The following is a 25,024-nucleotide window of genomic DNA, read 5'->3' as shown; positions in this document are numbered from 1 at the left end:
AAATGTAAAAAAAGAAAATAAATATTTATATAAAAATTATTTTAATGAAAATATTTAGCTTTCTTCATACCTTATGATGGTGTGAATATTATATTTTGGGGTCCTAAAATTTCCCTAGTATAGACTAATTTTAGTTTTTTTTTTTTTTTTTTTTTTGCACTTTATATTAAAATAAAAATGGTTTTAGAAAATACAAACCTCAGCATTTTCAAAAAGAATTATTTTGCGTTTCACCAAAGAAATATCCTACAAATAGCCAACTGAAAGCAAGAAAGTCATTCTAGTAAATGCTAGTGACAAGTTGAGACCAATACCACAGCAACACTGTGGCAGGATTTCTCACTTTGTGGTAAGACAAGACAAAAAAAAACTGTTCATTTCTCTCCACGCTCACTCAAGTCAACAGCAGATTCACAGCAGGGTCGGCGCCAGTTTGTGAAGGTGCCAGACTGCAAGGAGAGATGGTCGACATGTTTGTGCTGCGCTTGAACACTGAACCATCGGGCAAGCAGCCACCACACACCATCACTGACTCACTGACTCAACGACAGCATTGATAAGATCCCAGATCAAAACGGCCCAGTACAGCTTTAATGCATCCAACATCACTTTAAGCTGTCCTCAAACATGCTGGGATGGTTACTCTCAACATCTCTAGATCTGTTGCATCTGATACTCATTTCGTCCACATGAAAGAGTCATTTGTGCATCCTTTCAACAATCCTCTCCGATGACAGCATGCGCACTTCTGAGGAACAGAGAAGTGAAAGTCAGCACAACCATCACTCAAGAAAAATGGAAGGGAATAAGAAGAACCAATCTCTGCAAAAGTTATTACATGACAAAATGAAAGATGAGCCGAGAAGAAGTGTTAAAGAACATACAGTGTCTACCAAATTAAACTTCCCGTGGTGTTTTTTGCCAAAATGAGCACAGTATTGACTCCACGGCTCTATTGTACTGCAGCTTCAAAGTCAACTCATAATTAATAAAAGTTATTTTCCTCAGATGTTTCTCAAAAGCAGCTCATTCTATGCAAAGAATGAAGCTGTATGCTCTGCATTGCCACAAAGGATGCCATATTAAGCATTATTAGCATAAATCTGTAAATCTTTTTTATGATTTTCAGGGTAGGCCGACGACTGCCATGATGCCAAATAATCAAAAGTGACAGCGAAGAAAGATTTCTGCTTCAAATAAATGCTGTTCTTTTGACATTTCCATTTAAAGAATCAAGGTTTTGCACAAAAACACGCCATTGAATATTAATATTTTTCTCAACACTCATATTAAGAAGGAATGTTTCTTAAGCAACAAATCAGCCTATTATAATGATTTCTGAAAGATCATGTGACACTAAAGACTGGAGGAATGATGCTGAAAATTCAGCTTTGCATCACAAGAATAAATAAAATGTTTAAATAGATCCAAATACAAAACAGTTCTATTAAACTATGGTTTTTACTACATTTCTAAATTAAATATACAGTGTGGTCTATGTTCTCACTGCATTAAAGTCAGAAGAAATTATTAAAGGCATGGTTCAACAAAAATGGAAATCCTGTCATCATTTCCTCTCCCTCACGTTGTTTCAACCTTGTATAAGATATTTCGGGGGAAAAAAAGAAAACGTTGATAGTCCCCATTGAATTCCATAGTATTTTCCACATTCACTTTTGGGTGAACTAGGTTTATTTCTTTTTATTTTATACCGAGCAGACAGTGTGTGTGTGTGTGTGTGTGTGTGTGTGTGTGTGTGTGTGTGTGTGTGTGTGTGTGTGTGTGTGTCAAAAACTTGAATAACTTGGCCAACTGAATACAATAATTCCCAATGGATCTCATGATTTCCTAACAGGCTTCAGAAAGCAATATAAATCTAATATTTAAAAATACAGTACTTCTAACTTTTTCCGGACCCCCATTTAAAAACCATTGACATTGAGCATGTTTCTGGCTTCAGTCCTCCTTACCAAATAATGTGACTGCAGTGTTTACTCAGACTTGCTCAGGAAAGCTGGACGAAACATTCCTAAAATGACTGCAGACTCTAAATAAACCCGGTAATAAATCTGGCGCACTGAGTCATCTCAGGCTTTAATCTGATGTTGTGCTGAAGATGAAATCTCTCACATTTCTCTGTGGTTCACTTTCAGTTTCCTTGCAAATTCTGTACCCAAGCCACAAGGTGATAAACGTACAGAAAGGCTAGACTATCATCTGTAACTCATTCTTGGACGACAATCTTGTCCGGGGTCACAGCTCGACAGCTCTTGTTGTATTCTCCCTCTACAGACTGCTGGGAACAGGACGGTCTCACGATGCCTGAGATCAAGCGCTGTCCTTTCCCCGCCTGTTTTCATCTAGTCTCAATAGGTAACTAAAAACCTAAGAAACCAGTCCTCCACTAGGATTCACCATGTCCACACTCTCATTATAACCATTCACTACGTTACTGTGCTTCCAGTGAGAAAGACACAATGGGGACAGAAAGGAGGTGTAAATCTAGTGCGCCGTAAAGAGTTACATTTGGTAAGTGCTGTTTATAAAGCTCTGCAGAATATCGCTAGCATCCACACACACACACACACACACACACACAGTCCTTACATAATCTCTTGTCATACAATTGCGAGAATCTGTAGGTTCAACAGGGTCACAGACATGCTGTGTGTAACAGCTATAGCTTCAGGCAATATATTTGGAAAAACTGGATTTTCTTTGATCTTCTGAGATAAGAGTGTGTTGAATGATGTTGACAAACTCAAACAGAGAGCTTTCTTCCCAGGCAGCTCTCCATTTTTTAAAATTAAGCTGCAGAAAACACATTATTCAAATCTAGTCATGATTATGACATGTTGACCATACGCGCATTAACATAAGACCACCCACATATACATAACACTCAGAAATGATATTTACATGAAATATACTCACCATCAAGTCGTTCCAGACCTGTATGAGTTTCTTTCTTCTGCTGAGCACAAAAGAAGATATTTTGAAGAATGTTGGGAACCAAACAGTTGACGGTAGCCATTGACATGATTAAAAAAAAGCTATCAAATTTGCATTTTTGAGTGAACTAATGATGATGTGAATCTTCATTAAAGAGGTTAAGCAGACTGTTAAGTAATAACACAGACATTTACATGTCTTAAAAGAACATTTTGTAAAATAAAATAAAATAAGTTATTTACTTAATTGCACACCATTTCTGTATGACTTTCTATCTTGATCAAATGTTGATTGTGGGTGGTGCTCTGTTAATAAGCATGAATTATTGGTAACATATAAATTCAAATCTGATATTGGAGATTTTTTACATTTAAAGCTATTCTTTATTGGCCGATATTTAAATTGTTCATGCTTATTTATGCAATTTTACACTTCCATTAACTTTGCTGTCATCTAATGCAAAACTAAAAAAAAAAAAAAAACACTATTATATTTAATCTTTGGATTACAATATTTATTTCTCATTCTGAATATCCAAGATAAATAATGTTGTGATGACAAAATTTTCTGTAAAGCTGCTTTGCAACGATTTATATTGTTAAAAGCGCTATACAAATAAACTTAAATTTTCATTGAAATTCACTTAATTGACTCATTTTAGTTTTTTAGTGGAATTTTAGGAATTTGAGAACTGTAAAATCAGCCATAAAAAAAAATTTAATTAATAATTACTGGCAAAGTGATTAATGTTTGGCTTCCCAAAAGTCAAATGGTCAGGTAAAATGTGAATTTTGAAGAAAAGAAAAAAACAAGGGCATCATATGGTGATGCTAACTGGTTACAAATTTCATCATGTAGTAAAAAAAAAAAAAAGCACAATCTTTGTAATCTGAAATGAATTTGGTGTGTCATACACCGGTCCATCTCAATTAACCCGAGCTCAGCGTTTCCCACCGAGCAGCATTATCAGCACACAGCGTCGCTCAACAGAGAGAAAATCTGTGTTCGTCACACTGAGCCAAATGTACCGTTCACTGATAGCGAAGCCGGTATTATCACCTGCAGATAAGGCCCTCTTTCTCTGGCCGCCAGCCTTGAAACCAGATCCTGGCGGAGGGGTGCGGCTCTAGGATATGTGATGAACGGGGAGCGCCGGGGTTTTCATCAGATCACTGACACCCTGATGACAGCAGCCCTTAGCAATCTCAAAAGCTCCGAGCAGCTGTCTCTGAATCTGTGGAGCTCCAGAAGGACGACTCTTCTCTCTTTCTCTCGGATGCGAGACCGCCGGCTCTCCGTTTGCAGATCTGGGCTTTGGCAGAAAACTGGGCCAAACCCGTAATTGATTTACGAGCAGCTTTCCACACTCCGCCTGACGCGAGTGTCCTTGTAAGGCAGTGCCAGGACAGACGCCCACCACCAAACACCACTCCTCTGACCCCGTCTCAAGAAAAAACACAGAATAAATATGCTACGGCTCACCGGCTGCAGACATTAAGTGCACTGATGACGGCTGCGAACACTGGGTCCAGTCAGAGGTGAAAACAGAAGCATTTTGGGTAACCATATCCAATAAATTACGTGTTTCAGTTTTTATTTCCTCACTTCGTTCTTTGACGTTCCCTTAAGCTGCTCTTTTCCATATCACTGTAAATAGCTGTGATTTTAACGGTAAAATACTGTGAAAATGCTACCTGTTAAATGGTTAACAGTAAGTTGCACAACTATATACGGTGAAAAACATTTTACATTTCAGACACTTTTACAGTAAAATACCGTTTTTCAGTTGTCATGTTCCACACTGGTATGTCACGAATGCAGCATGTCTGGATTAGATCCATGCTACACGCAATCATTCTCTATACAGTGGAACATACGGTTTTAATGATTGCAGATTACCAATAAAAAATAAAGTGTGCAATTTCGAGACACAGCCCAGGTCAGAAAGACAAGTCAAGTGCTTACAGAAATCCAATCACTTCCACTTCACGGAAAAAGACAACTGAAAAGAAGAGGGAATACACTACTTACTGTTTCTGCAGTATACACTAGTCAACATTTGAAGTGGATCAAAAAAAGTTCAAAGTTGTCCTACGACCAGAATGCATTTTGGTTTTAGGACAACTTTGATGAAAGGTTTTGATCCACTTCAAATGTTGACTATAGTGTACCGCATTTATATAGTGCATATTATTTTCTATAAGCATGAAATACATGAATGACCAATTACAAAGTCTAAAATGAGCTGAAGAGTAATTATGAGGAATTCTGCATCCATCAATGCAAAGCTTTCGAATTAAACTAGTAACACGATAAGGTTGCGACAAACATAATGAGGGCATGTGATAATACTATTTAAAAAACTAGTATGTAGTATATAGTGTGCACTGCACAGTATGTAGTAAGCTAGTATTTCATTCCAAACACAGAGACGAGTCCAGAAGCGATACACTCTCTCTTGCCCCAGGAGAGAGAGGGAAATGAGCCACTTAATATCCCACAACCTCAGCTCTGCTCTGCAGCAGGACAACATCACACAGCAATTAAAGCCTTCAGAGAACACAAACACAAACGAGCCACTGTATGCACTCTCCCATGAAGAGAGGAAGGGCGATTGCTCATGCTAGGGCTGCGGACAGGAACGTGACATTGGTCGGTCACAGCTCAGACGCTCTGCAGGACGCTACACTTTCATCTGGACCGGCCCGAGTCATTCACATCTCCCTCCAAAAAACGAACTAAATAATGCTCAAGAACAAATCATAGATGTATGATCCATGTAACAGCAACCTACAATAGGTTCGGATTATTTTAATGTTATGTTTAGTCTTAGTCTGCCTTGCTAACAACAACAGCATTTTGACTTGCAATGTTAAAGCATTGCTAATAAGCAGAAATAAAAAAAATAAAAATAGGGTGTAATATTTATGCAAGCATACCAAGGACAAAATTGAATGAAAAACATTTGGAATAATAATAATAATAATAATTAATTATTATTATTAAATAAACACACACACACACACACATATACATACATACATATATATACACACACACAGAGATTTATCAGAGAATTATCATCATCATCATCACTCTCTCTCTCTCTCTCTCTCTCATATATCTCATTATTTTACTATTCTGTATATTATGATTATAATTACTACTATATACATGGTTGTTCTTTTAATATTACAATATTTATTAATTAATTATTATTTTCCATACAATGAAGATAATATTTATAATATACTGAATCTATGAATAAATGCAATTCAGCATAAAAGACACAAAAACGAAGAAATGCCAGATTTGTCAATGTCAAATGTCAGAGGACAGTGCAAAAAAAAAACATAAAAAATACAAATAAAATACTGGCATAATTTAGAGCAGAGATGTGGACATATCTGTAGTTGGACTTGGACTGAGTTGGAGTTTTTTTTTTTGTTTGTTTGTTGTTGATTTTTTTGCATCTGTGACTTTTGTTTGCAACACATGTAACCTTAAAACACATGGGAAAACATTCAATAAAATGCCAAATATGCCAAAAAAAAAGAAAAGAAAAAAAAAAAAAGGATTCAAAGCTTATGAAAATACCAGCTGCAGTTTGCACAGAATGTCAGCATGTAAAAAAGACCTAGGCCTTTAACAAATAATGGTATCCAAATAGTAAATAACTAAATCCATTTTTACTTCCACACACCATAAACAGGAATCTAAATTGAATTATACTTCCTTAAAACACTCACACAATATCATCTTCTCACCACACACAGCATTTCTCAGTGTGTATTATTAAAACACTGCATGCGGTACAATCAGCATTTTGCACGGTGGCAGATTTTATCTTAAATATTTAGATATGGCTGCCACCGATGCCACTGTAAACCGTATGAGCCATTAAACGCACATCATTTGCTCGTCAGTGAGACGTGCCGAGGCATGCTGCAGGAGGAGGAGCTGGTGCAGGGGACCAAAATGGATACCAGCACACAGGGGCAAATCTGAGCATGATCCAAATGGTATTATCCATTAAAACAAACACTAAAATACGGCACTACAATATCAACCAAACGATACAGCGGTAAACCCCACAGTAACACAACATTACTTACAGAGCATATTATGCAAAGCAGAGCTAGTGTTCAGAATGACAATCGTGAGAAATTAATTAACGTTTCTGATGGCAGTCCAAATTTAATAAAGGTTATTTCTCATCACTGGTATACCAGAGCTGAAATAGATTCACAACCACAGGATCTCATCGGAATAAGCAAGAGGATAACTCGATTATAAGTGCTCTGAGATGCAGTAATCATTTCCAGATTTGTTTTAATAAATGACATAAAATGGGCCTGTTAAAAATCTGACCGAAAAAATGTGCTTTCAATAATAAAACAGCTTTAGAATCAGGTTCGTTTAGGCCTTAGCAAATACATTTAAACTCACTGCTACACCCTTATTTTAAATAATATTCATAGTAAAACAATAGAAATAGATCATCTAGATATATTGTAATGATTTGTGTAATTGTACAACCTGAGAATGTACTTTTAACAAAAAAAAAAAACAAAAAAAACAATCATGCATTTAGCAACTAATTGTTTTTACAATTTTCTGTAAAAGCTTCGAGTTTAGATTACTGTCGTTTTTGTAATTAGGGTTTTCCGGAACAACACTTTTTTTCCCCCACACTGGATGTGCTGAAACAAACTAAAAACTAGTCTGCATGTTTGATTGTATAGGCAAGTGAAAACGGAAAAGAAATGTTTAAGTTGGCAGACACGGAGATGGTCATTGTGTAATGGTTTAGGGTTAATACGTGTATATTGTGGTTTGCAAAGTGTGTTTTTTCATCTTTACATCACCCAGCAGCACAAAGCCTCTAACTATAATAATAAATAAAATAAAAACACCTACAACAAATGCTTTATTAATTTCTGGGATTACAGGTAATTGATATACTGTTAGGTGGGAGTCATGCTATACAATTCACATGTGGCTGCTTTTCTTTGTGTATTTCATAATGAAAATATCCCAGGATTTCTTCCACCTTCCATCCATAAAATCCAGAAGTCTCTTTTGTTACAAGAACGACTGGATGAAACGTTTAGATGTATATCTAGATTAATAGGAATGATGAATAAAAATGCATTAGGTGGACGTCTGAAATGTCTTGATACCTTCCAAAAAAAAAAAAAAAATCAAAAAAAAAAAATCCCAGTTTTGAAAGCAAGACTACAGTTTTATACTACTAAAAGAGGCTAGTTTAATTATTCCCAAGCACTGAGAAGAATAAACTGATGAAACTGATCATTTATCATCAAGAGGTCAAAGGGTTTAAACCAGAAGAACAGACTTATTTTTTTATCTTTTACACCTGCACACAAACTTTCCGTCTATTTTGTTGTTTAAAAAAAAAGTATTTCTATAATTTAATACATTTCCAGTCTCGTGTCATTTATTAAATCTACTGGCTCATCTTACCTTTTTGTGTCTGTCTTTAAAAGGCAACGCCGGCCATTGCATCTCTTGCAAGAAGTCCTGCCACTGTTTCTGGTCCTGATCCGAAGAGATGAACACGATTTCCAATTTGTCCTTGTGCTCTGACGATTTTTTAAACTTGCTGTAAAACTCGCACAGACTCGCGTTGAACTGCTTGCAGGGACCGTTCAAACTGCAGCCGAAGTAGAGCCCGAGCAGAGACAGCTTGCTGCCCAGCGCGTGTACATCCACCTCGGCTTTCTCTCCGTTGACGAGCCGCTCTCCGAGCAGATTCACCAGAAACTCCGACATCGCTGCTGAGCCCTCGAAGCGGACTGCGCTTGCTTTTCTTGGATTATTCGGGCGGTTTTAAGGTAAACCCAAAGTCCTCGATGGATATCCGCAGGCCCTGGCGCCCAGTTTGGCAGTCCCGCGGTTCGAGAGACAGCGGCCGTCGTGTGCCTCCACCGTGCGCGGTGTTGAGGAATGCGCTCCTGTTATAAACCGGCCCTCAGCAACAGCGCCGCCGACTCCCGCTGTGAGACTGTCGCGACATCTAGTGGCGATATGCTGCAATTGCGCCTCGGCGCTCTCGGTCTACGGGGATGTCAAGCGAATCACACTCATTCCACGTCTCTATCGCTGCATAAATTTATGCTTTTTTTGTTTTTGTATAGATTAATGTATAAACGGATTCTCACAGTAACCGTATGAGTACATGTAATGTTTGGGGGTAAATATTCACTCCTTTCATTTCAGGAGTCAGTGGTGTCTCTTGAGTTACAGTGATTAGCTACCTCATGCATCCCGTTTATTTCAATTACCACTAAAAGCGAAAGAAAAACAACAGAACGGTAAAAACTGCACTACTTCAAGTAAAAACAAAAACAAATGGTGCACAGGAAAATTGCACCCAGATTGTGTATGATAAAAACCCATAAGTGTATTGCTTGATAACAGGATTGCTGAAGTTAGGAGTAAAAACAAACACCCACATCTGCTTGGTGCACAGTAATTTCCCATCATTTTACTTGGAAAGCACAAAAACAGCATTTTAAAAAAAACATTTGCAGATAGATTTAAAAAAAAAATTTTTTTGTTCTAACCATATAAATAATCAAACTGGCAAGCACCATAATCATAACCCATAGGCTTGGATAATAAAACAAATTTAATTTATGTTTACTGTATTGATTTTGATTTATATTTTTCCTTCTATGGAAGTCAGTGGCTACCTTCAACTCTTTGGTTACAAACATTAAAAATATCTTCTTTTGCATCCAACAGCTGGAAGAATTTCATACAGGTTTGGAACAACTCGAGGGTGAGTAATTGATAACAGATATTAAATTTTTGGATGAACTAACACTTTATTATAGCTGACATGAACATGTAGTCAAAGTCCCTTTTTTGAGCATCACTTGAAATTAAGCTTGAAAAGTCTGTTAATGTTACTGATGAAATTTTCCAGTGAACACAAATGCACAATCACAACATAATTCCAGGCCACAATTTGTTTCGTTGAACATTACAGGGCAGAAGCACAGATTACAAATGACAAGAGTAGAAAAACGGTGTCAGTCATTGACAGAGGACATTTGAAATGTGTTTGTCATCAAGCCATGCATCACAGGACGTTAATCCTCTGTGAACAACATTCGAACCAGGTCTGCTTTGAAACACTCCTCTTCAACCAGCTTCTGGGGCTTGAAACAGACAAACAGCACATTTGCAAGATGCATACATATTGAAAGTGTTAAATTCACTCATCAAAGCACTGATCTGTACCGTGCCATAGCGCAGTAGTGTGGGGACTCCAGTCAGCTTCAGATTCTTCTTAAACTCATTATTTGGGTCCTTCCAGCTGGCGAGAACAACAGTGAAATTAGATGTTACCCAAACAGGTCACATATTTAAAAATGAAAACTAATGCGGACGAGTCTGTTTGATCATCAGAGCAGATTTGGAGAAATTTAGCATTACATTAATTATGCATCAATGGATCCTATTCAGTGAATGGGTGCCGTCAGAATGAGAGTCCAAACAGCTGATGAAAACATCACAATAACAGTCCATCAATTTACATCTCGTGAAGCGAAAAGCTTCGACAATCTATGACAACACTTCCTCCATGCAGTGAAGAAGTCCATGCTCTCACGTAAAAATCCACCGATTTGTTTATAACTGGCTTTGCTGGTGATCTGTGCATATTTCTCTCCTGAGGGAGATTACTTTTTCACAGGAGGAAGCAATATTATGGGTTAAGAACTTTTATTTTAGTGAAAGGAAAATGGTGTGAACTTGAAAACGTCTTGATGAATTCATTTCTTAATAAACAAACGGGTTTCACTTTAGAAGATTTTAACTGACAGACTGGAGTCGTGGAGATTTCTTGTAGCTAGAGGTTTTTATCAGCTGTTTGGACTCTCATTCTGACGGCACCCATTCACTACAAAGAACATTAACTTTAATCTAAGCTGTATCTTATATACTATATGCTGCGACATACATTATCTATTTCTGTGTGCCCATGTCTTCTAAACTTACTAAGGTCTGTCTCCTACTTGGCAGTAAATGAAGACAGATCCCTCCGGAAGATGAGTCAGCTCTCCTCTGACCACTGGCTCTGCTGCATGAGCAAAACAAGAAAAATAAGACTTCTTCTAGTTTTTAATTTCTGAAACAGCACAGCTAATGTATAACGTGAATGCACCTTTCACACAGTCCGGACACCAGCTCGTGCCCTGGTCATCTTTATCTCCAGAGAAGTAAGCGAATATGTCTTTTCCTTTTCTTTCAGACACGGCTTTACAAAATTCCTCGTAGCCGTGAACAGCAACGTCCTCGTATTTAGTCATGATTTTGTATTCTGGGAATCAGTTGTTCAATGAAAAAGTCCAGCTTTAGCTGCACAATGTAGACTGATCTTCGTATGAAGTCACCTGACTGTAAAACTTACGATAACAGCAGTGAGGGAAGTGTGCAGAAATCAAGACTGCGCGTGTAACGTTACCTTTAACAAAATAAGAGTGGACTATTTAAAAATAAAAGTCTGGATTTTTTTTAGTAGTAGTTGAACCACAACTGAGCATTTTGAACACTTATATTATCGTTTAAACATATTATTTCTAAATAACTGTAACTGTGTACAAAACTGTAACATTCATTCACTGACGCTCTTTAATCAGCAAATCTTTAAACCCGCCAAAATAAAAGTCTGCTGATTTTAAGTGTGAAAATGATGAAAACGCTTTTATTCATTTATTTTAAAAAGGCAAACAAAGAACGTAGTAGTAAATATTAGCATTCTATTTTGAAGTTTACTATAAAATAATTGTATTTGTAATTAATACTAGGCCTACCTTACATGTTTAATAATATTATCACACATTATTTCATTTATACTTTTATTTAAAAACAACTAAATAAATAAAGTGCAATAATATTAAAATTATTTGTAATTAATTTGTTTAGTTATATTTAATGGGTTTGAGGACCAAACCAAATCTCTAGGTTCTCCTATGAGAACCAGGCTGAAAAAAAAAAAAAAATGTTCACCCCCATATGTATGCACGTTTAATCATTAAAGGGGTGGTTTACTGTTTTTTTATTTTTTTCTGAGCATGGTTGTATTTATGGGGTGCAGTCTAAGGTGTTCATGATTCATAAAAAAAAAACACATAATTTTTCACATAATTTACCTTATTTTATTTATTTATTTATTTTTTTATCCCACAGCGATCTGTCCCTTCTCTGACAAAGGCCTCAATCTATTTCCTGTTTTTATGAAGCCCCTCCCTCAGAAATACACAATGGACTGATATTGGTCAACTGATTCAGTGTGTTGTGATTCGCTCAACTGCGCAGGGGGGCAGGGTTTCATATTTTATTGAAGCTTTCCCCGGGCGCCGCTATTGTTTAGCGGACCCCCATCTTCTGTTAGCATTTCATTGACTCCCATTCATTTTGGCGTCAATTTGACAGTAAATAACTTTACATCTGAGGTGTTTAAAGACTCCATTTGTCCACTAATTATTTCTAAAGAAACACGAAAATGTATAAAAGGCTCCATTACTTTGTATCTTACGTTATGGCACCATACAAGCATTATTGTAAAAATAGGCTAACGATTGCATCATAATCTGCGACTCTCTATCCCACAGTAGAGAAATTACCGTATGGACAGGAGGAGAAGCTCGCAGGCAATCTTTACTGTCTATGAGACAATCAGGGGGACGTGGAGGCATAAAGTCAAGGGGGAAGCCCATAGAGAGTCCATAAAAACAATGGGACAAAATTTTCAACAACGTCTGTAAGATTCGGTGGGTGATTCAGATTTCTCTTGGCACAGCTATTATAAGACCTATAATTGTCAGACAGGTTGCTCACGTCACATCTACGTCATCAAGTTCAGTTTGAGTCTGCGCAGTACCCCCGACCCCCAGGAAGTGCGTGCTTCTAATTGAGTTACTTGTCTCCGTTGAATCCAATCGGGTCACGGTGTCCATTTCTTATACTGTCTATGAAACTGCCTCGAGTGCGTCTGAACATCCTGCCCCTAACAGAAACACAGAAAATATTAATAAAGAGGATCGTGCAGAACCTGTGCAAGCACAGCTCTTAAAGGGTTAGTTCACCCAGATAGCAAAATTATGAAATTAATAACTCACCCTTATGCTGTTCCAAACCTGTAAGGTCTCTGTTTATCATCGGAACACAGTTTAAGATATTTTAGATTTAGTCTGAGAGCTCTCAGTCCCTCCATTGAAGCTGTGTGTACGGTCTACTGTCCATGTCCAGAAAGGTAAGAAAAACATAATCAAAGTAGTCCATGTGACATCAAAGGGTCCGTTAGAATTTTTTAAAGCATCGAAAATACATTTTGGTCCAAAAATAACAAAAACAACGACTTTATTCAGCATTGTCTTCTCTTCCGTGTCTGTTGTGAGAGAGAGTTCAAAACAAAGCAGCTTGTGATATCCGGTTCGCGAACGAATCATTCAGTTCACCAAATTGAACTGAATCATTTTAAATGTGGCTGACACTCCCTCTGAGTTCAAACAAACCAATATCCCGGAGTATTTCTCAGTATTTTATCAGTTTGATTTGGTGAACTGAATGATTTGTTCGCGAACCGGATATCCAGACTGCTTTGTTTTGAACTCGCTCTCACTTTTGCAAATATCGACTGTATATGTTGCAAGTCTTCATTTATCTCAATTTATTAAACTTTTTTTTACATAATTAGGCTAATTCGTTTCAATTAATACACATTTTTAAATAAAACATTTAGTCAGAAACTCAAGTAAATTACCGTTTTGTTTGGTTGTCTGTTTTTTTTTTTATTGTGGGAGAGTCATAGCTTAAACATACATGGGCTTATATATGTGGCATCTAACTACTATTAGTACTGTTCCTAGTATTAAAATGAGTTCTGCATTTGACTACTGTACAATATGTAAACAATGATTTGGTTATATCTGCTAAAACTGGGCAATTTTCAAGCCAAAATTAACAGCTCAAATAGACATGGGTTTATGAATTTACATTCTAAACAAGAAAATAAGAGAAGGTTATGTAGTAGGGCATGCAAATTGCAAGATGACGTGTTGCACATGACAGTGTGTTTCTTAGAGATGCAGGGCGTATGAGCAGTTCATGAGCACTTCTCCAGCAACAGGAGCAGGAATGGCTTGGCAGAACAATCAAAATCGCTTACAGTTTCTCTTTGAATATACAACAGTCAGTTATGTGGGCACGCACAATAAGAAAATCGGACTTCTGTACAGAATATTTCAACTCACCATAATGGGATATCTCATTGGGTAAGAGCTATAATTAATTTTAGTCTAACCACAAACAAAAGCTTGAGCTTCAGGTAAAATCATCTTATGTAATGATTCCAGATATGAAACATATGCAGTTATTATTATTATTTACCTCAACAGATGGGTATTTTTGAAAAACAAAGGATACCAGGTAAAAGATGATACTATTGAGAGTTCTGTGGTAACTAAAGTTAAAGGAGTTGCACGTGTCAACACAATAGATTCAAATTTGTGGGGACCAGAGGACTATGTTTTCCCCAACCAGGTGAGTCGAACCAAACCATAGTCTAAAAAGTTTCTTGTTAATCATTTTCATAAAGATTTGCTTTATCATTAATTTGCTTCAATAATAAGTATGTTGATTACATTTTTTTCCAGGGTGAGAACTTTCTCTCTATACTAACCAATTTCATCGAGACAAAAGAACAAACATTAGGCAACTGTTCAGAGGTAAGACAAAAAAAGTTCTCTTTACCATTTATTAAAAAGTACATCTGCACTTTCAACAACATTTAACTCCTCTGCTGTTCTTTAAAAACATTTCTATACTAAATAAAATATATTTTATTCAGTGACATATTCTTCATGAACAATCCTATAACTGTTTGATACTGTTGCATTAGTTGCTGATTACAGTCAGCTTGTTATCTGTCATGTTCCATTCAGGCCATTACCAGTGTAAGAGCTTGTGAGAGCACTGTGGTGATTCCTATGAACTACAGTGCTTTTACTTCCCCATTATCAGACAGATTTGATTGGTTTAATAGGCTTTTTGGTTTATCTGTCGATTTCATACCGCCATTTCTTATGTGTTGTGAGTCTCAGGGGCCATTCATATAGAAAGAGTTTTTGTGTTTGTGAGTGTTGTTTGAGAGGCTACCAATACACACACACAATATTAATAATATATAATTTCATAAACCTTTGTTGTTTTTATATTATTTATATGCTGCACAACTTGGCTAATATGAAAATGTCTAGTGCTGCTGCTTAAAGGGTTAGTTCACCCAAAAATTAAAATTAGCCCATGATTTACGCGCCCTCAAGGCATCGAATTATTCTTTTCAGATGAATCCAATCCAGTTATATAAAAAAGTGTCCTTGGTCATCCAAGCTTTATAATGGCAGTGTGTGGGTGTTTTTGGTGTGTGGGTGAAGACAAATAAAGCGCATCCATCCATAATAAAAACTGCTCCACATGGCTCCAGGGGTGAATAAAGACCTCCTATAATAATATGTTTTGTAAGAAAAATATCCATATTTAAAACATCCGATTCATCTAAGAGAAGAAAATCATGTCTTGAGAGTAAGTATTGCATGGGCTAATTTAAATTTTTGGGTGAACTAACCCTTTAAAGGGGTGCCACTGGCTTTTTTGAAAGGCTTGATTGTGTTTTGTGGGGTGCACTGTAATGTGTTCATGCTTCATTTTAAAAAGAAATCTTTTTTTTTTTTTTACACATTTTACCTTTATTTTACACAGCTTTTCCATTCTCATTCAAACGGTCTGTTTACTTCCTGGATCTTCCCTCAGAAATTCGCAATGGGCTCATGATGGGTTCACGCCATGTTGTAATTTCCAGAATTCTGAGATGACAGCACGTGATATTTTACTCATAGCTTTTCATGTTCTATCGTCTGATTTTCAGTGCCCAAAATCAGATCCAGATCAGTGCTCGTTCACTTGACTGAAAAGAACGCAGTGTAAATTATGAAAGACACGATCTGAGGGAATCAACGAAGCCTGTGAAATTAGTTCTGACTGAAAAGTTTGTTGGCAATGACCTACAGCCAATGAGAGAGCAAGATAGGGCAGCGGGAAGCTCGGGGAGCAGTTAAATGAAAAGTAGTTTGCCAACCAGAAAGTTGTCGATGCTGTGTGTAACCTCCTGTCGCAAATCCTGTGTTCCTGTAGCTCAATTGGTAGAGCATTGCATTATCAAGCGCGAGGTTGGGGGTTTGATTCCCCGGGAACACATGATAGGTAAAAATTGATAGCCTGAATGCACTGTAAGTCACTTTGGATAAAAGCGTCTGCTAAATGCATACATTTAATTTAATTTAATTTAAATCCATTGTGCAATGTGCACACAGCAGCAACTGAATGCTACTCCAGATAGTCATGGAGTGTAAAAACAATGGAGGTCTGACTACTTTGAAAATCGTGCAGTGTGAACTCGGCATTAGTAGTGCCTAAATTAATCTGTCGGGGGACAGGTGGTACAGTTGTCACTAGTCCAAGTCGAAACTCTCAGAACATTCTGAGTTTATTAATTGTAATTACAAGTTTTGGAGCATGTGAGGGCTTTGGCATTGATAGTGTTGCCATGGAAACACATCATGCAGATCCGAGTAGAATGTCACGTGTTTTCATCTCGGGATTACGGTAATTACGACATGGTGTGAACGCCCAGATTGGTTAGCTGTCCCAGTGTATTCTTTTTCGCTAACCAGATATAATGCTCATAGTCTGGAAACGTCAGGCCTCTTACCATAACGGGTAATTGCATGCACTCCTGATGTTTTCTTCAATATTGCCTTATCAATTTGAGCTTGAGTCAGACCTAGAGAATATTATTGAAGAGGATCAAGTTGAAAATATGCAAGCACTACTCTTATAAGATGTTTCATACTGGTGAGTTCTTTTCTAGTTGTCTAATACTTTTTAGATACATCGTTATTTATAAATACTACTACTGTTTATGTTATCTTTTGATAGCTTTAATTTAATTTAAATGCAAAACTGGAATATTGCATTAAACATTAGTGAACAAAGCACCGTTTCCATCCAACGAGTCAAAGGGAACAAAATCGTCACTTCCTGATGAACTTGTCTGGTACTAAATGTCTCTAAGAAAACTAGGAGAAGCCACTGATTATAATAATTTTCATATGTAATAAATTACTTGCACTTCAGAGAGAGCAGATGTAACAAAATAAATGTGGTCGTTTCTTTCAGAGATGAATGCCCGGTGTTCGGGAATGCAGTCATGTAAGACAGTAATTATATAGAAATACGTTGATGACAGACTTTCCTCAGGCATTTCAGAAGACCAAAACAACATATAAGGGCCTTTTCATAGTACCAGAAACTAACTGTGGAGATACCCACATTTAGGCACCACTGGAACTAGGTGCAATTTTATTACCGGACTGCCTTTTCTGAAGAACAAATTAGCTCCTACTCTGGAGCATGGTCTAACAAGCACAACTGGTACTATTCGTGACGTAAATAGACATTGGCTCCATCCGAAAAAGAAATTGCTGCCTTCTGAGGACACATTCCAAGGGAGGAAGGCATCAAGGCACGTCTGAATTCAATGTTAGCTTCAGTTCCCGTCTCCTGAGATGCCTCCATCTGGAAGATTTTTGAGCATAGATGTATCCTTCGCTGCCTTTGATATCCCACAATCCTGTGCGTTCCATTCTGTGAGAGTTAAGCCAAAAAATAAAGATGGTGTCTGAAAGTTGCGGTTGGTTGTCGGTTTGTCTGTAACCCTCTCTTTATGTAATTTCTAGCGAGAAATTTATATCGCAGTAATTAATATCCACTTAGTTATCACCAAAGCTCTCTATATTTTGCTGTAGATCATTAAACCATTACTTTGCCTCAGAAGCTTAAAATCAGTTTCATGAGGTGCCTTGGTGCAAAAACGCTACTTGCAAAGTAATTGCCGGCTACAGCAGCGAGTCACCTGCCTAGGTTTTTGGATGCAGCCAGCGATTGGCCAGGCGCGTTTCGAAAACGCCCTGACCCGCCATGATTTAAAACGCTGTGTAACATAATGTAAACATTGTGTCAACTTATTTAGCAAGTATGATGAACAGCGATAGATGGACAGACGCTGAAGTGCAGGCACTTGTAGCAAATGTAGCACTGCCAGTTGTCGTTGGAAATTCTAAGTCCTTCTTTCCGTTCTTTCTATCACTTTACGTCGAAATTCCATGTCCATTATTGTGAAACCTGTGAGAGACAACAAAAACACGGCTCCGATCACAGTGTCCTCCATCCTCCTGTTGTTAACGTTCTTCTTCTTTGTTAATGTTGTTGAACACCATGCAAAAATGATTACGTCACATCCTAGTGCAAATGCAACCCTTTAAATGCTACTGGGAAATAGTTCGTACAAAACCATTCTAGTTCTTTATTACTGTACATTTAGTAACTAAAGTGATGTGAAAGCCCCTATTAGACACTGTGAATGAGATTGGTCCACTGGTTAGTCAAGTTATCCCATGTGATAGCGCAAGTCACATGACCTTTTTCAATGCAGGAATTTATTCGGTAAATGTGCTTTCATTGTAGGTCTATGCATCTTTTTCTTATTGGATAAAAAGTTTATCCTACTCAGTTGTGCGCACACGTTATTATGTGCAACTTTTTGTTTCCATCCAGCTGTTTTTTAATGCTATAATCCAAAATGTGCATAAAAATAGATGGAAACATAGGTAGTGGCTTTACTACAGTTGCCAAATTAAACACAGGACAACATTTACTGTGCATGTAACTAAACGAGCATAAATGCTATAATCCAGGAATAGTTTACACTGATCATATAAACACCAACAAACACCAACATTTGGAGTTTGCTGGTGGGATAGAAAATAATTTATATATGTGTTTTTAGCCATTTGAAGGATGAATTAGCATTTTGCTGAATGGCTAGCGGAGCTAACAACACTACTACAACAACTCTTCCAAAATGTTCTGTTACTGCAATGTTGTTTGTACATAGCTTAATAAAAATAAATAGAAATATAAAAATACAACTCTTCTTCTTCTCTATAGCAGCCCAACATGACCCCACCCCCTCCATTAAGTGTCACCGGACAGGGTCACTGACCCAGGAAGTAGCTCGTTGTAGTCCCTACCAGCTGTTTATATTATTATTTTAACTAATTAACTTAATTTTTTTAACTTTGTCCATGTTTAGCATGGGAATCCAACTCTTTAACAGTGTAAAAAACTCAGTATGCATGAAATAGCATTTCACCCCCCCTTTAAATCATTTATTTAACATTTTTATGATTTTATTAATTAGCTTTTTAACAACTCACAAGCCCACTGCAGTGCTTGAATTAAGCCCAGTTTGGGAAATCCTGGATTCATAAAATTTAATTATACTGACATCAATAAATTTGATATATTTTCTTTCTCTTTGCTTTTTCATATCAGTAATGTATGTAGTTTTTGGTAGTTTTAAAAAAGTAATCTAAAGAGTATACATTACCTAAAATGAATAACCTTGATTGCTACAAACTACAATTTTCATAAAGTAGTCTATAATTAGTAATAGACTACAATTTTTAAGTACACAGCTCTGTTTATATCTCACAATTCTGACTCAAAAAAAATTAATTTTTTCAATGTCATTTTTATCTTTTATACCTTTTCATTTGACTTTCTCACAATTCTTCATTCACACAAGCTTGTGTTTACCACAATTTGTGTTTATGTCTCGCATTTCTGTGTCTTAACATTCTTTTTGTCAGAAATGTGAGAAAAAATAAGTTCAAATGGTGAGACAAGAAGTCAGAATGACCTTTTTTAGACCTTATCCCATGGCATCTTTTATTTTTTTTAGAACCCAGATGTAGCGAATAACGATTGCTCTAAGAATGAAGAATGCACAGCGGGAGAGGCTGTTAGGGCTGGAAACGGTATGATTTTAAAAGCTTTCAACTTTTTTTTCCACAAAATAAGCTGTTAATGTACAGAATAATGTAAGCATAATAAGCCATGTTGCATAATAAATATTTTCCATCCACAATTTTGCTGTTTTTAAAATATGCAAATACCTACTGTACTTAATGGTTTTATTCTCTTTAGGAATTAAAACTGGCATTTGTTTGATACCCAACGGCACTTGTGAAATATATGGTTTTATTCTCTTTAGGAATTAAAACTGGCGTTTGTTTGATACCCAATGGCACTTGTGAAATATATGGTTTTATTCTCTTTAGGAATTAAAACTGGCGTTTGTTTGATACCCAACGGCACTTGTGAAATATATGGCTGGTGTCCCACTGAAAGACAAAGGGAACCAGAGTAAGAATACTTTCTCCCACTCTTTAAAGTACAGTTACAATGTTCATCCCAGACAGTGTATGCAATTAATAAAATAATTGTCAATATCAAGTTTAAAATAAAAAGTAAGGTCACACTTTTTTTTTTAGCCCTGCCAACATTGTGAGAGAAGCTGAAAACTTCACTTTGTACATAAGAAACTTCATTAGATTTTCCCGGTTCAACTTCTCAGCGTAAGAAACTCACTAATTAAAAAGCACACAAAACTTTACTATATAAAACTATTTAAAGTATTTCAACTCCGTTATCTCAAATGTTGTTTTCCCTCTCAGGTCAAATGTTCCAAAGGAAAACAGAAAATTGCTTTTCAAACGCTGCACGTATGATGAAACTCTTCACCCGTACTGTCCTATATTTCGCCTGGGAGATATCGTGAACAAAACTGGACATAAGTTTGAAGAACTGGCTTTAAAGGTGAGAATAGTGAATGTAGTTTTAATGTTAGGCAACATTTATTTTAATAGACATTTCCTTATTACACTAAATCTATTGTTTTGATATCATAATGCCAGGGTGTTTCCATTGGGGTTCTGATTGAGTGGCTCTGTGACCTTGATAAAGACACAGAGTGTCGTCCTCACTACAGCTTTGTATGTCTGGACAAAGTTTCATTTGACTTCAGGTACATTCACACTGCTCTTTTACTAGTCAAAATCAATTGGAGAACAAATAATATTGAAACTAGAAATGTAATTGTTTCCCTCTATCAAAATAGAATGTGCCTATGTGCATGCCAAAATAATATTTTTCTCCCTGTAATTTGGAATCAAAACTCAGGTGAAAATAGTAATTTTGCCCCGCTTTACAAAATAGTGGATTACTCAGTCAATATTAATGAATGGCTTTGAATACTTAGGATTTCATATGTTTGTCTTTCTACAGATTTTTTTTTTTTTTACAAATTCTCTAAGATTTGTTCCATTCGACGTGTAATGTTATGTTCAGTATTGCCAATAATTGCCTTCTCAGATTTGCTCGCTATTCCACTGATGCTGCAGGAAAGAGGCAAAGAACATTTTACAAAGCTTTTGGAATTCATTTGGACATCATGGTGTGTGGAGTGGTACGTGACTCAAACGCTAAAGTCATGAATGCACAAGTGATAAATTGCATGCTTTTAATACATGTATATATATGAGTTTTTTTCAGGCAAGAAGATTTAATATTATTCCCACGATTGTCAACATAGCCTCTGCTCTGACTTTAATGGCTGCTGTAAGTATGTAAATATTCAGATTCATGCATCATACATCATCTATTTCAAACTATACATTTGTTTATCCCCAAGGGTTCTTACTTCTGTGATATTATGCTACTGTACACGATGAAGAAGAGGAGTGTTTACACAGAGTCGAAGCTTGACAGAGTGACAACGTACGTAACAGAAGCATGTTTGCTAGAAAAATGCTACTGTGCTGTGTTATTTGATTTAAGAATGAATAATATTCAAATAATGCATTATCTGACACATGAAACTGCAAGTATTAATCACATTTATTTTATATCTCCTTTAGGAATGACAAAGAAATTCCAGTACAAATAATGCCAGAGGGTCTGAAGAGAAAATTCAGTTTATGAAAATTACAATAATAGTAATGAGAGAACTGGCTTACACACACACACAAAAAAAGTGAATAAAATCTCACTGTATAGCTTATTCAGTTTTAAGCATTATAAGCTGGAGTTTAGTAAATGTGATCTGCATAATATATAGTATATAAATACAATCTCATATTCAGATTTATGTTTGTGTCGGACTTCCTGATGTTGTATCTAAAAGACCTGTGGATATGTAAAGCATATTTGGTATCAATCAGCGGGAAACTGTAAATGGTTTTTCATCCCCTCTGTGGAAATATGGTACATTTGCTTCATGAGATGTGATTCGGCCATGTATTGGTTCCTTACCATTTTAGAGTAATGTATAGTCTGGCGGCATGGACTTCAGCTAGAAATCATGACGGAAGATCAAGATGGAAATGACTCAATACATGTATTGCATTAACGTCATAGACAATTCTATTAGTAAATATGAGTTCCAGTTCAAAAGCCTCTAAAAGCCGTCTTAGTCAAAAATGAGATAATGATACTGAGTGAATGCTCTCCACACAGTATATGTGCATTGAGTACTTTTCACTTTAAATGCGCTAAATCCCAACCTCAAACCATTGAGAAGTACCAGTACTTACATAGAAACCTATACATAATAGCCATAAAGCAATGCTAATTTTAAAGAAAAACGTCTGACGTTAGAGGCTTTTGCATCTAAACTCTTATGATTTAAGACATTAAACTGGTTCAGTGGATTTATCATGTTTGACTCTTTTATTATTATTATTATTTCTCTCTTTTTTAAACAATACTAGAATTATTTTGTTGCTGTATGATGACTATAGTCAAACCACTTCACCAGATTGAATTAAATTCCTACTAAAATGTCCTGCTTAAAAACATTGAAAGTATGAGTTAGTTGTCGGGACATAAAATTACCAGAAGAGGTCATAGTAATACACAAAACTCAGAACAGTTTAGCTCGTGTGATCACAATTGGCTTTATATGATTCATTTGAAATGTTTTTTCCAGGGCGTTTAGATCTGCAGTACAGTAACAGAACACATTTACAAAGAGACATTTCAGAACCTGATAAAACATGAAGCATCTGTGCCACCCGCACCCAATCCATCCATTCAGTTTTAATTTGCCACATTTCATTCCTATTCTCTATCAGTTTTTTTTTGTATATTTTATTGTATTTCATCATCAGAACCTATCATGACTGAAAGCCTTAGTGGCCCCGAACACTGTAGAGTTTGGCAAACGATTTTGAGTGTCCTCAGTTAACGCCTGTATTCTTTGAAGATGGCATCATGGCACAGTTTTGTACAAAGCCAATTAGAGCTGTGTCACATAAATGCCCTGAGGTTAACTGAGCTCCGACACAAGTGCCAAATCTGTCAAGATCCTGTGGGTGGTAATCCATGTAAAAATAAAGTTTTTTTCAGTACACTCCTAAACCCCTTTGACAAGATTATTATTGAGCTCCCAAGAACACTAAATAACACTCTGATGTAGGCTAGCACAAGTCTAACGACAGGAAATTGATGTCAGATTGTGACCGGGTTTAGATGTGCAAACTTAATTGGGGGAAATCACTGATTTGAGATATGGGACAAACATTTTATCTGCCCTTAGTCTTTAAAAGCATCCTTTTTTTTTTTATTTGGAGTGAAACAGAGAGGATCTCTAGAATATTCTTAGTTCAGATACATCATTTTGTAAAATGTCCTCATCATTCTGTCAAGATATAAGATTGACTGAAATTCTAATGGTTTCCATACAAATACCATTATAAACATTACAAACCATTAACTTTTAATCATTAAGAAATGGGTTGCTGTAATGTGTTTTGTGATACTTAATTGGGATTTAGTTGTTTTAATGAGGCACCAATAGAAGGCGACCAATTACCAAGAGACCAACAGGCACTATTATAATTTCCATTAAAACCATTAGGCTACAATTCCCATTATAATTAGGAAAACCATTACAAATTGTGCGTTGGGTTTTACAGCATTTTTTCCCCCAGCAGGGGACATTATCCCTCACCAACCCTAAAACTACCTGTAGGTCTACTCAGTAGCCTATTCCTCAGTAGGACTCCATAGTAGACTATATTTTTATGTACCGCATCGTTGTAATCATAGCATTGTTGTCGTTCAGACCAAAAGCACAGCTGCGCGTGATATGGCTTTACTGAATATTTTTTACGTTAGAACAACCCTGCTGAAAAAAACAATAGAAACCATTACAGAATTTGTAATGGTTTTAATGGTTCTTATTGGAATTCTAATGGTTTTAATGGACACTGTAATGGTCTCTGTGGGTCTCTATTGGTAATTTGCTTTCTTCTATTGGTGGCGTGTATTGTCTATTGGATACCATTAAGGACCAATAGAACACCTTTAGAAACTTCTAGTGGTATCTACACTGTTAATTATTTGACTGTAAATTTACAATAAATTGCAGGTTAATAATTGCATGACTTTCACAGTAAGTTACTGTAACATTTTTACAGTAAATTATTGTGAAATGACAGCTGTATACTGTGACTTCACAGTAATTCTGACATCGCATTACTGTGATTTAGCGGTAAGCTGCTGTAGAATTAATGTATTTAACTGTGAAATTACAGTTGGTGTCTATGTATTACTGTAATTTAACAGTAAGCAGCTGTAGAATTCATGTATTTAACTGTGAAATTAGTGTCTATTATTGTAATTTAGCAGCAAGCAGATGTAGAATTAATGTATTTAACTGTGAAATTAGTCTATCTATTACTGTAATTTAGCAGTAAGCAGCTGTAGAATTACTGTACATAACTGTGAATGTCTATCTATTACTGTGATTTAGCATAAATGATGGACCAAACAAAACTGATAAAAACAGTGACATAACTTTTATTTTTTAGAAGTAAAATACAATTTAATTACATGAATAAAACACTGGGCAACAGGGATTGACACTGGGTAACAGGAATGTGTGTCAAAAGAGAAAGAAGGAGACAGAGAAGAGAGAGTGAGGGAGAGAGATGTAAGAAAAGACAAAAAGGTGGGAATAGAGAGGGTCGCAGGTATCTCGCTCCTTCCCTCGCAGCTGGCACCTGCATAGTGT

The 25,024-nt window shown here is 36.4% G+C and overlaps 3 protein-coding genes across 4 annotated transcripts in view; 1 reads left to right on the top strand and 2 right to left on the bottom strand.

Moving 5' to 3' along the window:
- The window catches only part of nxn (nucleoredoxin), a 71,584-nt gene extending 62,658 nt beyond the window's left edge, over positions 1-8,926 (bottom strand). The window contains exon 1 of the mRNA XM_052576319.1: positions 8,440-8,926. Within this exon, the coding sequence (XP_052432279.1) occupies positions 8,440-8,748 (309 nt within the window). The 5' untranslated portion in view covers positions 8,749-8,926. The remainder of the gene's footprint in view (positions 1-8,439) is intronic.
- Positions 8,927-9,786: 860 nt separating this feature from the next.
- On the bottom strand, positions 9,787-11,437 carry txndc17 (thioredoxin domain containing 17). The gene is made up of 4 exons (XM_052576327.1): positions 11,150-11,437; positions 10,984-11,065; positions 10,225-10,300; positions 9,787-10,142 (listed from the first exon to the last, which is right to left on the bottom strand). Exons 1-4 carry the CDS (start codon positions 11,292-11,294, stop codon positions 10,074-10,076), a joined length of 372 nt encoding a protein of 123 aa, XP_052432287.1. The 5' UTR covers positions 11,295-11,437; the 3' UTR covers positions 9,787-10,073.
- A 748-nt stretch (positions 11,438-12,185) lies between these two features.
- On the top strand, positions 12,186-23,744 carry p2rx8 (purinergic receptor P2X, ligand-gated ion channel, 8). 2 transcript variants are annotated; one of them, XM_052575616.1, is made up of 12 exons: positions 12,186-14,261; positions 14,385-14,529; positions 14,643-14,714; positions 19,850-19,925; positions 20,229-20,313; positions 20,442-20,525; positions 20,625-20,766; positions 20,865-20,974; positions 21,322-21,415; positions 21,502-21,567; positions 21,641-21,726; positions 21,867-23,744. In XM_052575616.1, the coding sequence occupies exons 1-12, from the start codon at positions 14,095-14,097 to the stop codon at positions 21,928-21,930; spliced, it is 1,191 nt and encodes a 396-aa protein (XP_052431576.1). In that variant the 5' UTR covers positions 12,186-14,094; the 3' UTR covers positions 21,931-23,744. The 2 variants fall into 2 exon arrangements, 1 of the variants encoding a protein (XP_052431576.1); XR_008157059.1 differs by lacking the exon at positions 21,867-23,744 and having other exon boundaries at positions 21,492-21,567.
- Positions 23,745-25,024: the final 1,280 nt, after the last annotated feature.

The sequence above is a fragment of the Carassius gibelio genome, chromosome B15 (assembly GCF_023724105.1).
Source record: "Carassius gibelio isolate Cgi1373 ecotype wild population from Czech Republic chromosome B15, carGib1.2-hapl.c, whole genome shotgun sequence".
NCBI lineage: Eukaryota > Metazoa > Chordata > Actinopteri > Cypriniformes > Cyprinidae > Carassius > Carassius gibelio.
The sequence above is the reverse complement of the archived record's forward strand: the minus strand, read 5'-3'. Positions and strand labels throughout refer to the sequence as shown.

Coding starts and splice junctions, on each gene's coding strand:
- p2rx8 (XM_052575616.1), top strand. CDS start 14,095: ATGAGCACTTCTCCAGCAACAGGAGCAGGAATGGCTTGGCAGAACAAT. Junction 14,715..19,849: donor CATTAGGCAACTGTTCAGAG/GTAAGACAAAAA, acceptor TATTTTTTTTAG/AACCCAGATGTAGCGAATAA. Junction 21,727..21,866: donor AAGCTTGACAGAGTGACAAC/GTACGTAACAGA, acceptor TATCTCCTTTAG/GAATGACAAAGAAATTCCAG.
- txndc17 (XM_052576327.1), bottom strand. CDS start 11,294: ATGACTAAATACGAGGACGTTGCTGTTCACGGCTACGAGGAATTTTGT. Junction 11,066..11,149: donor GTGTCCGGACTGTGTGAAAG/GTGCATTCACGT, acceptor TTGCTCATGCAG/CAGAGCCAGTGGTCAGAGGA. Junction 10,301..10,983: donor CAAGTAGGAGACAGACCTTA/GTAAGTTTAGAA, acceptor TGTTCTCGCCAG/CTGGAAGGACCCAAATAATG.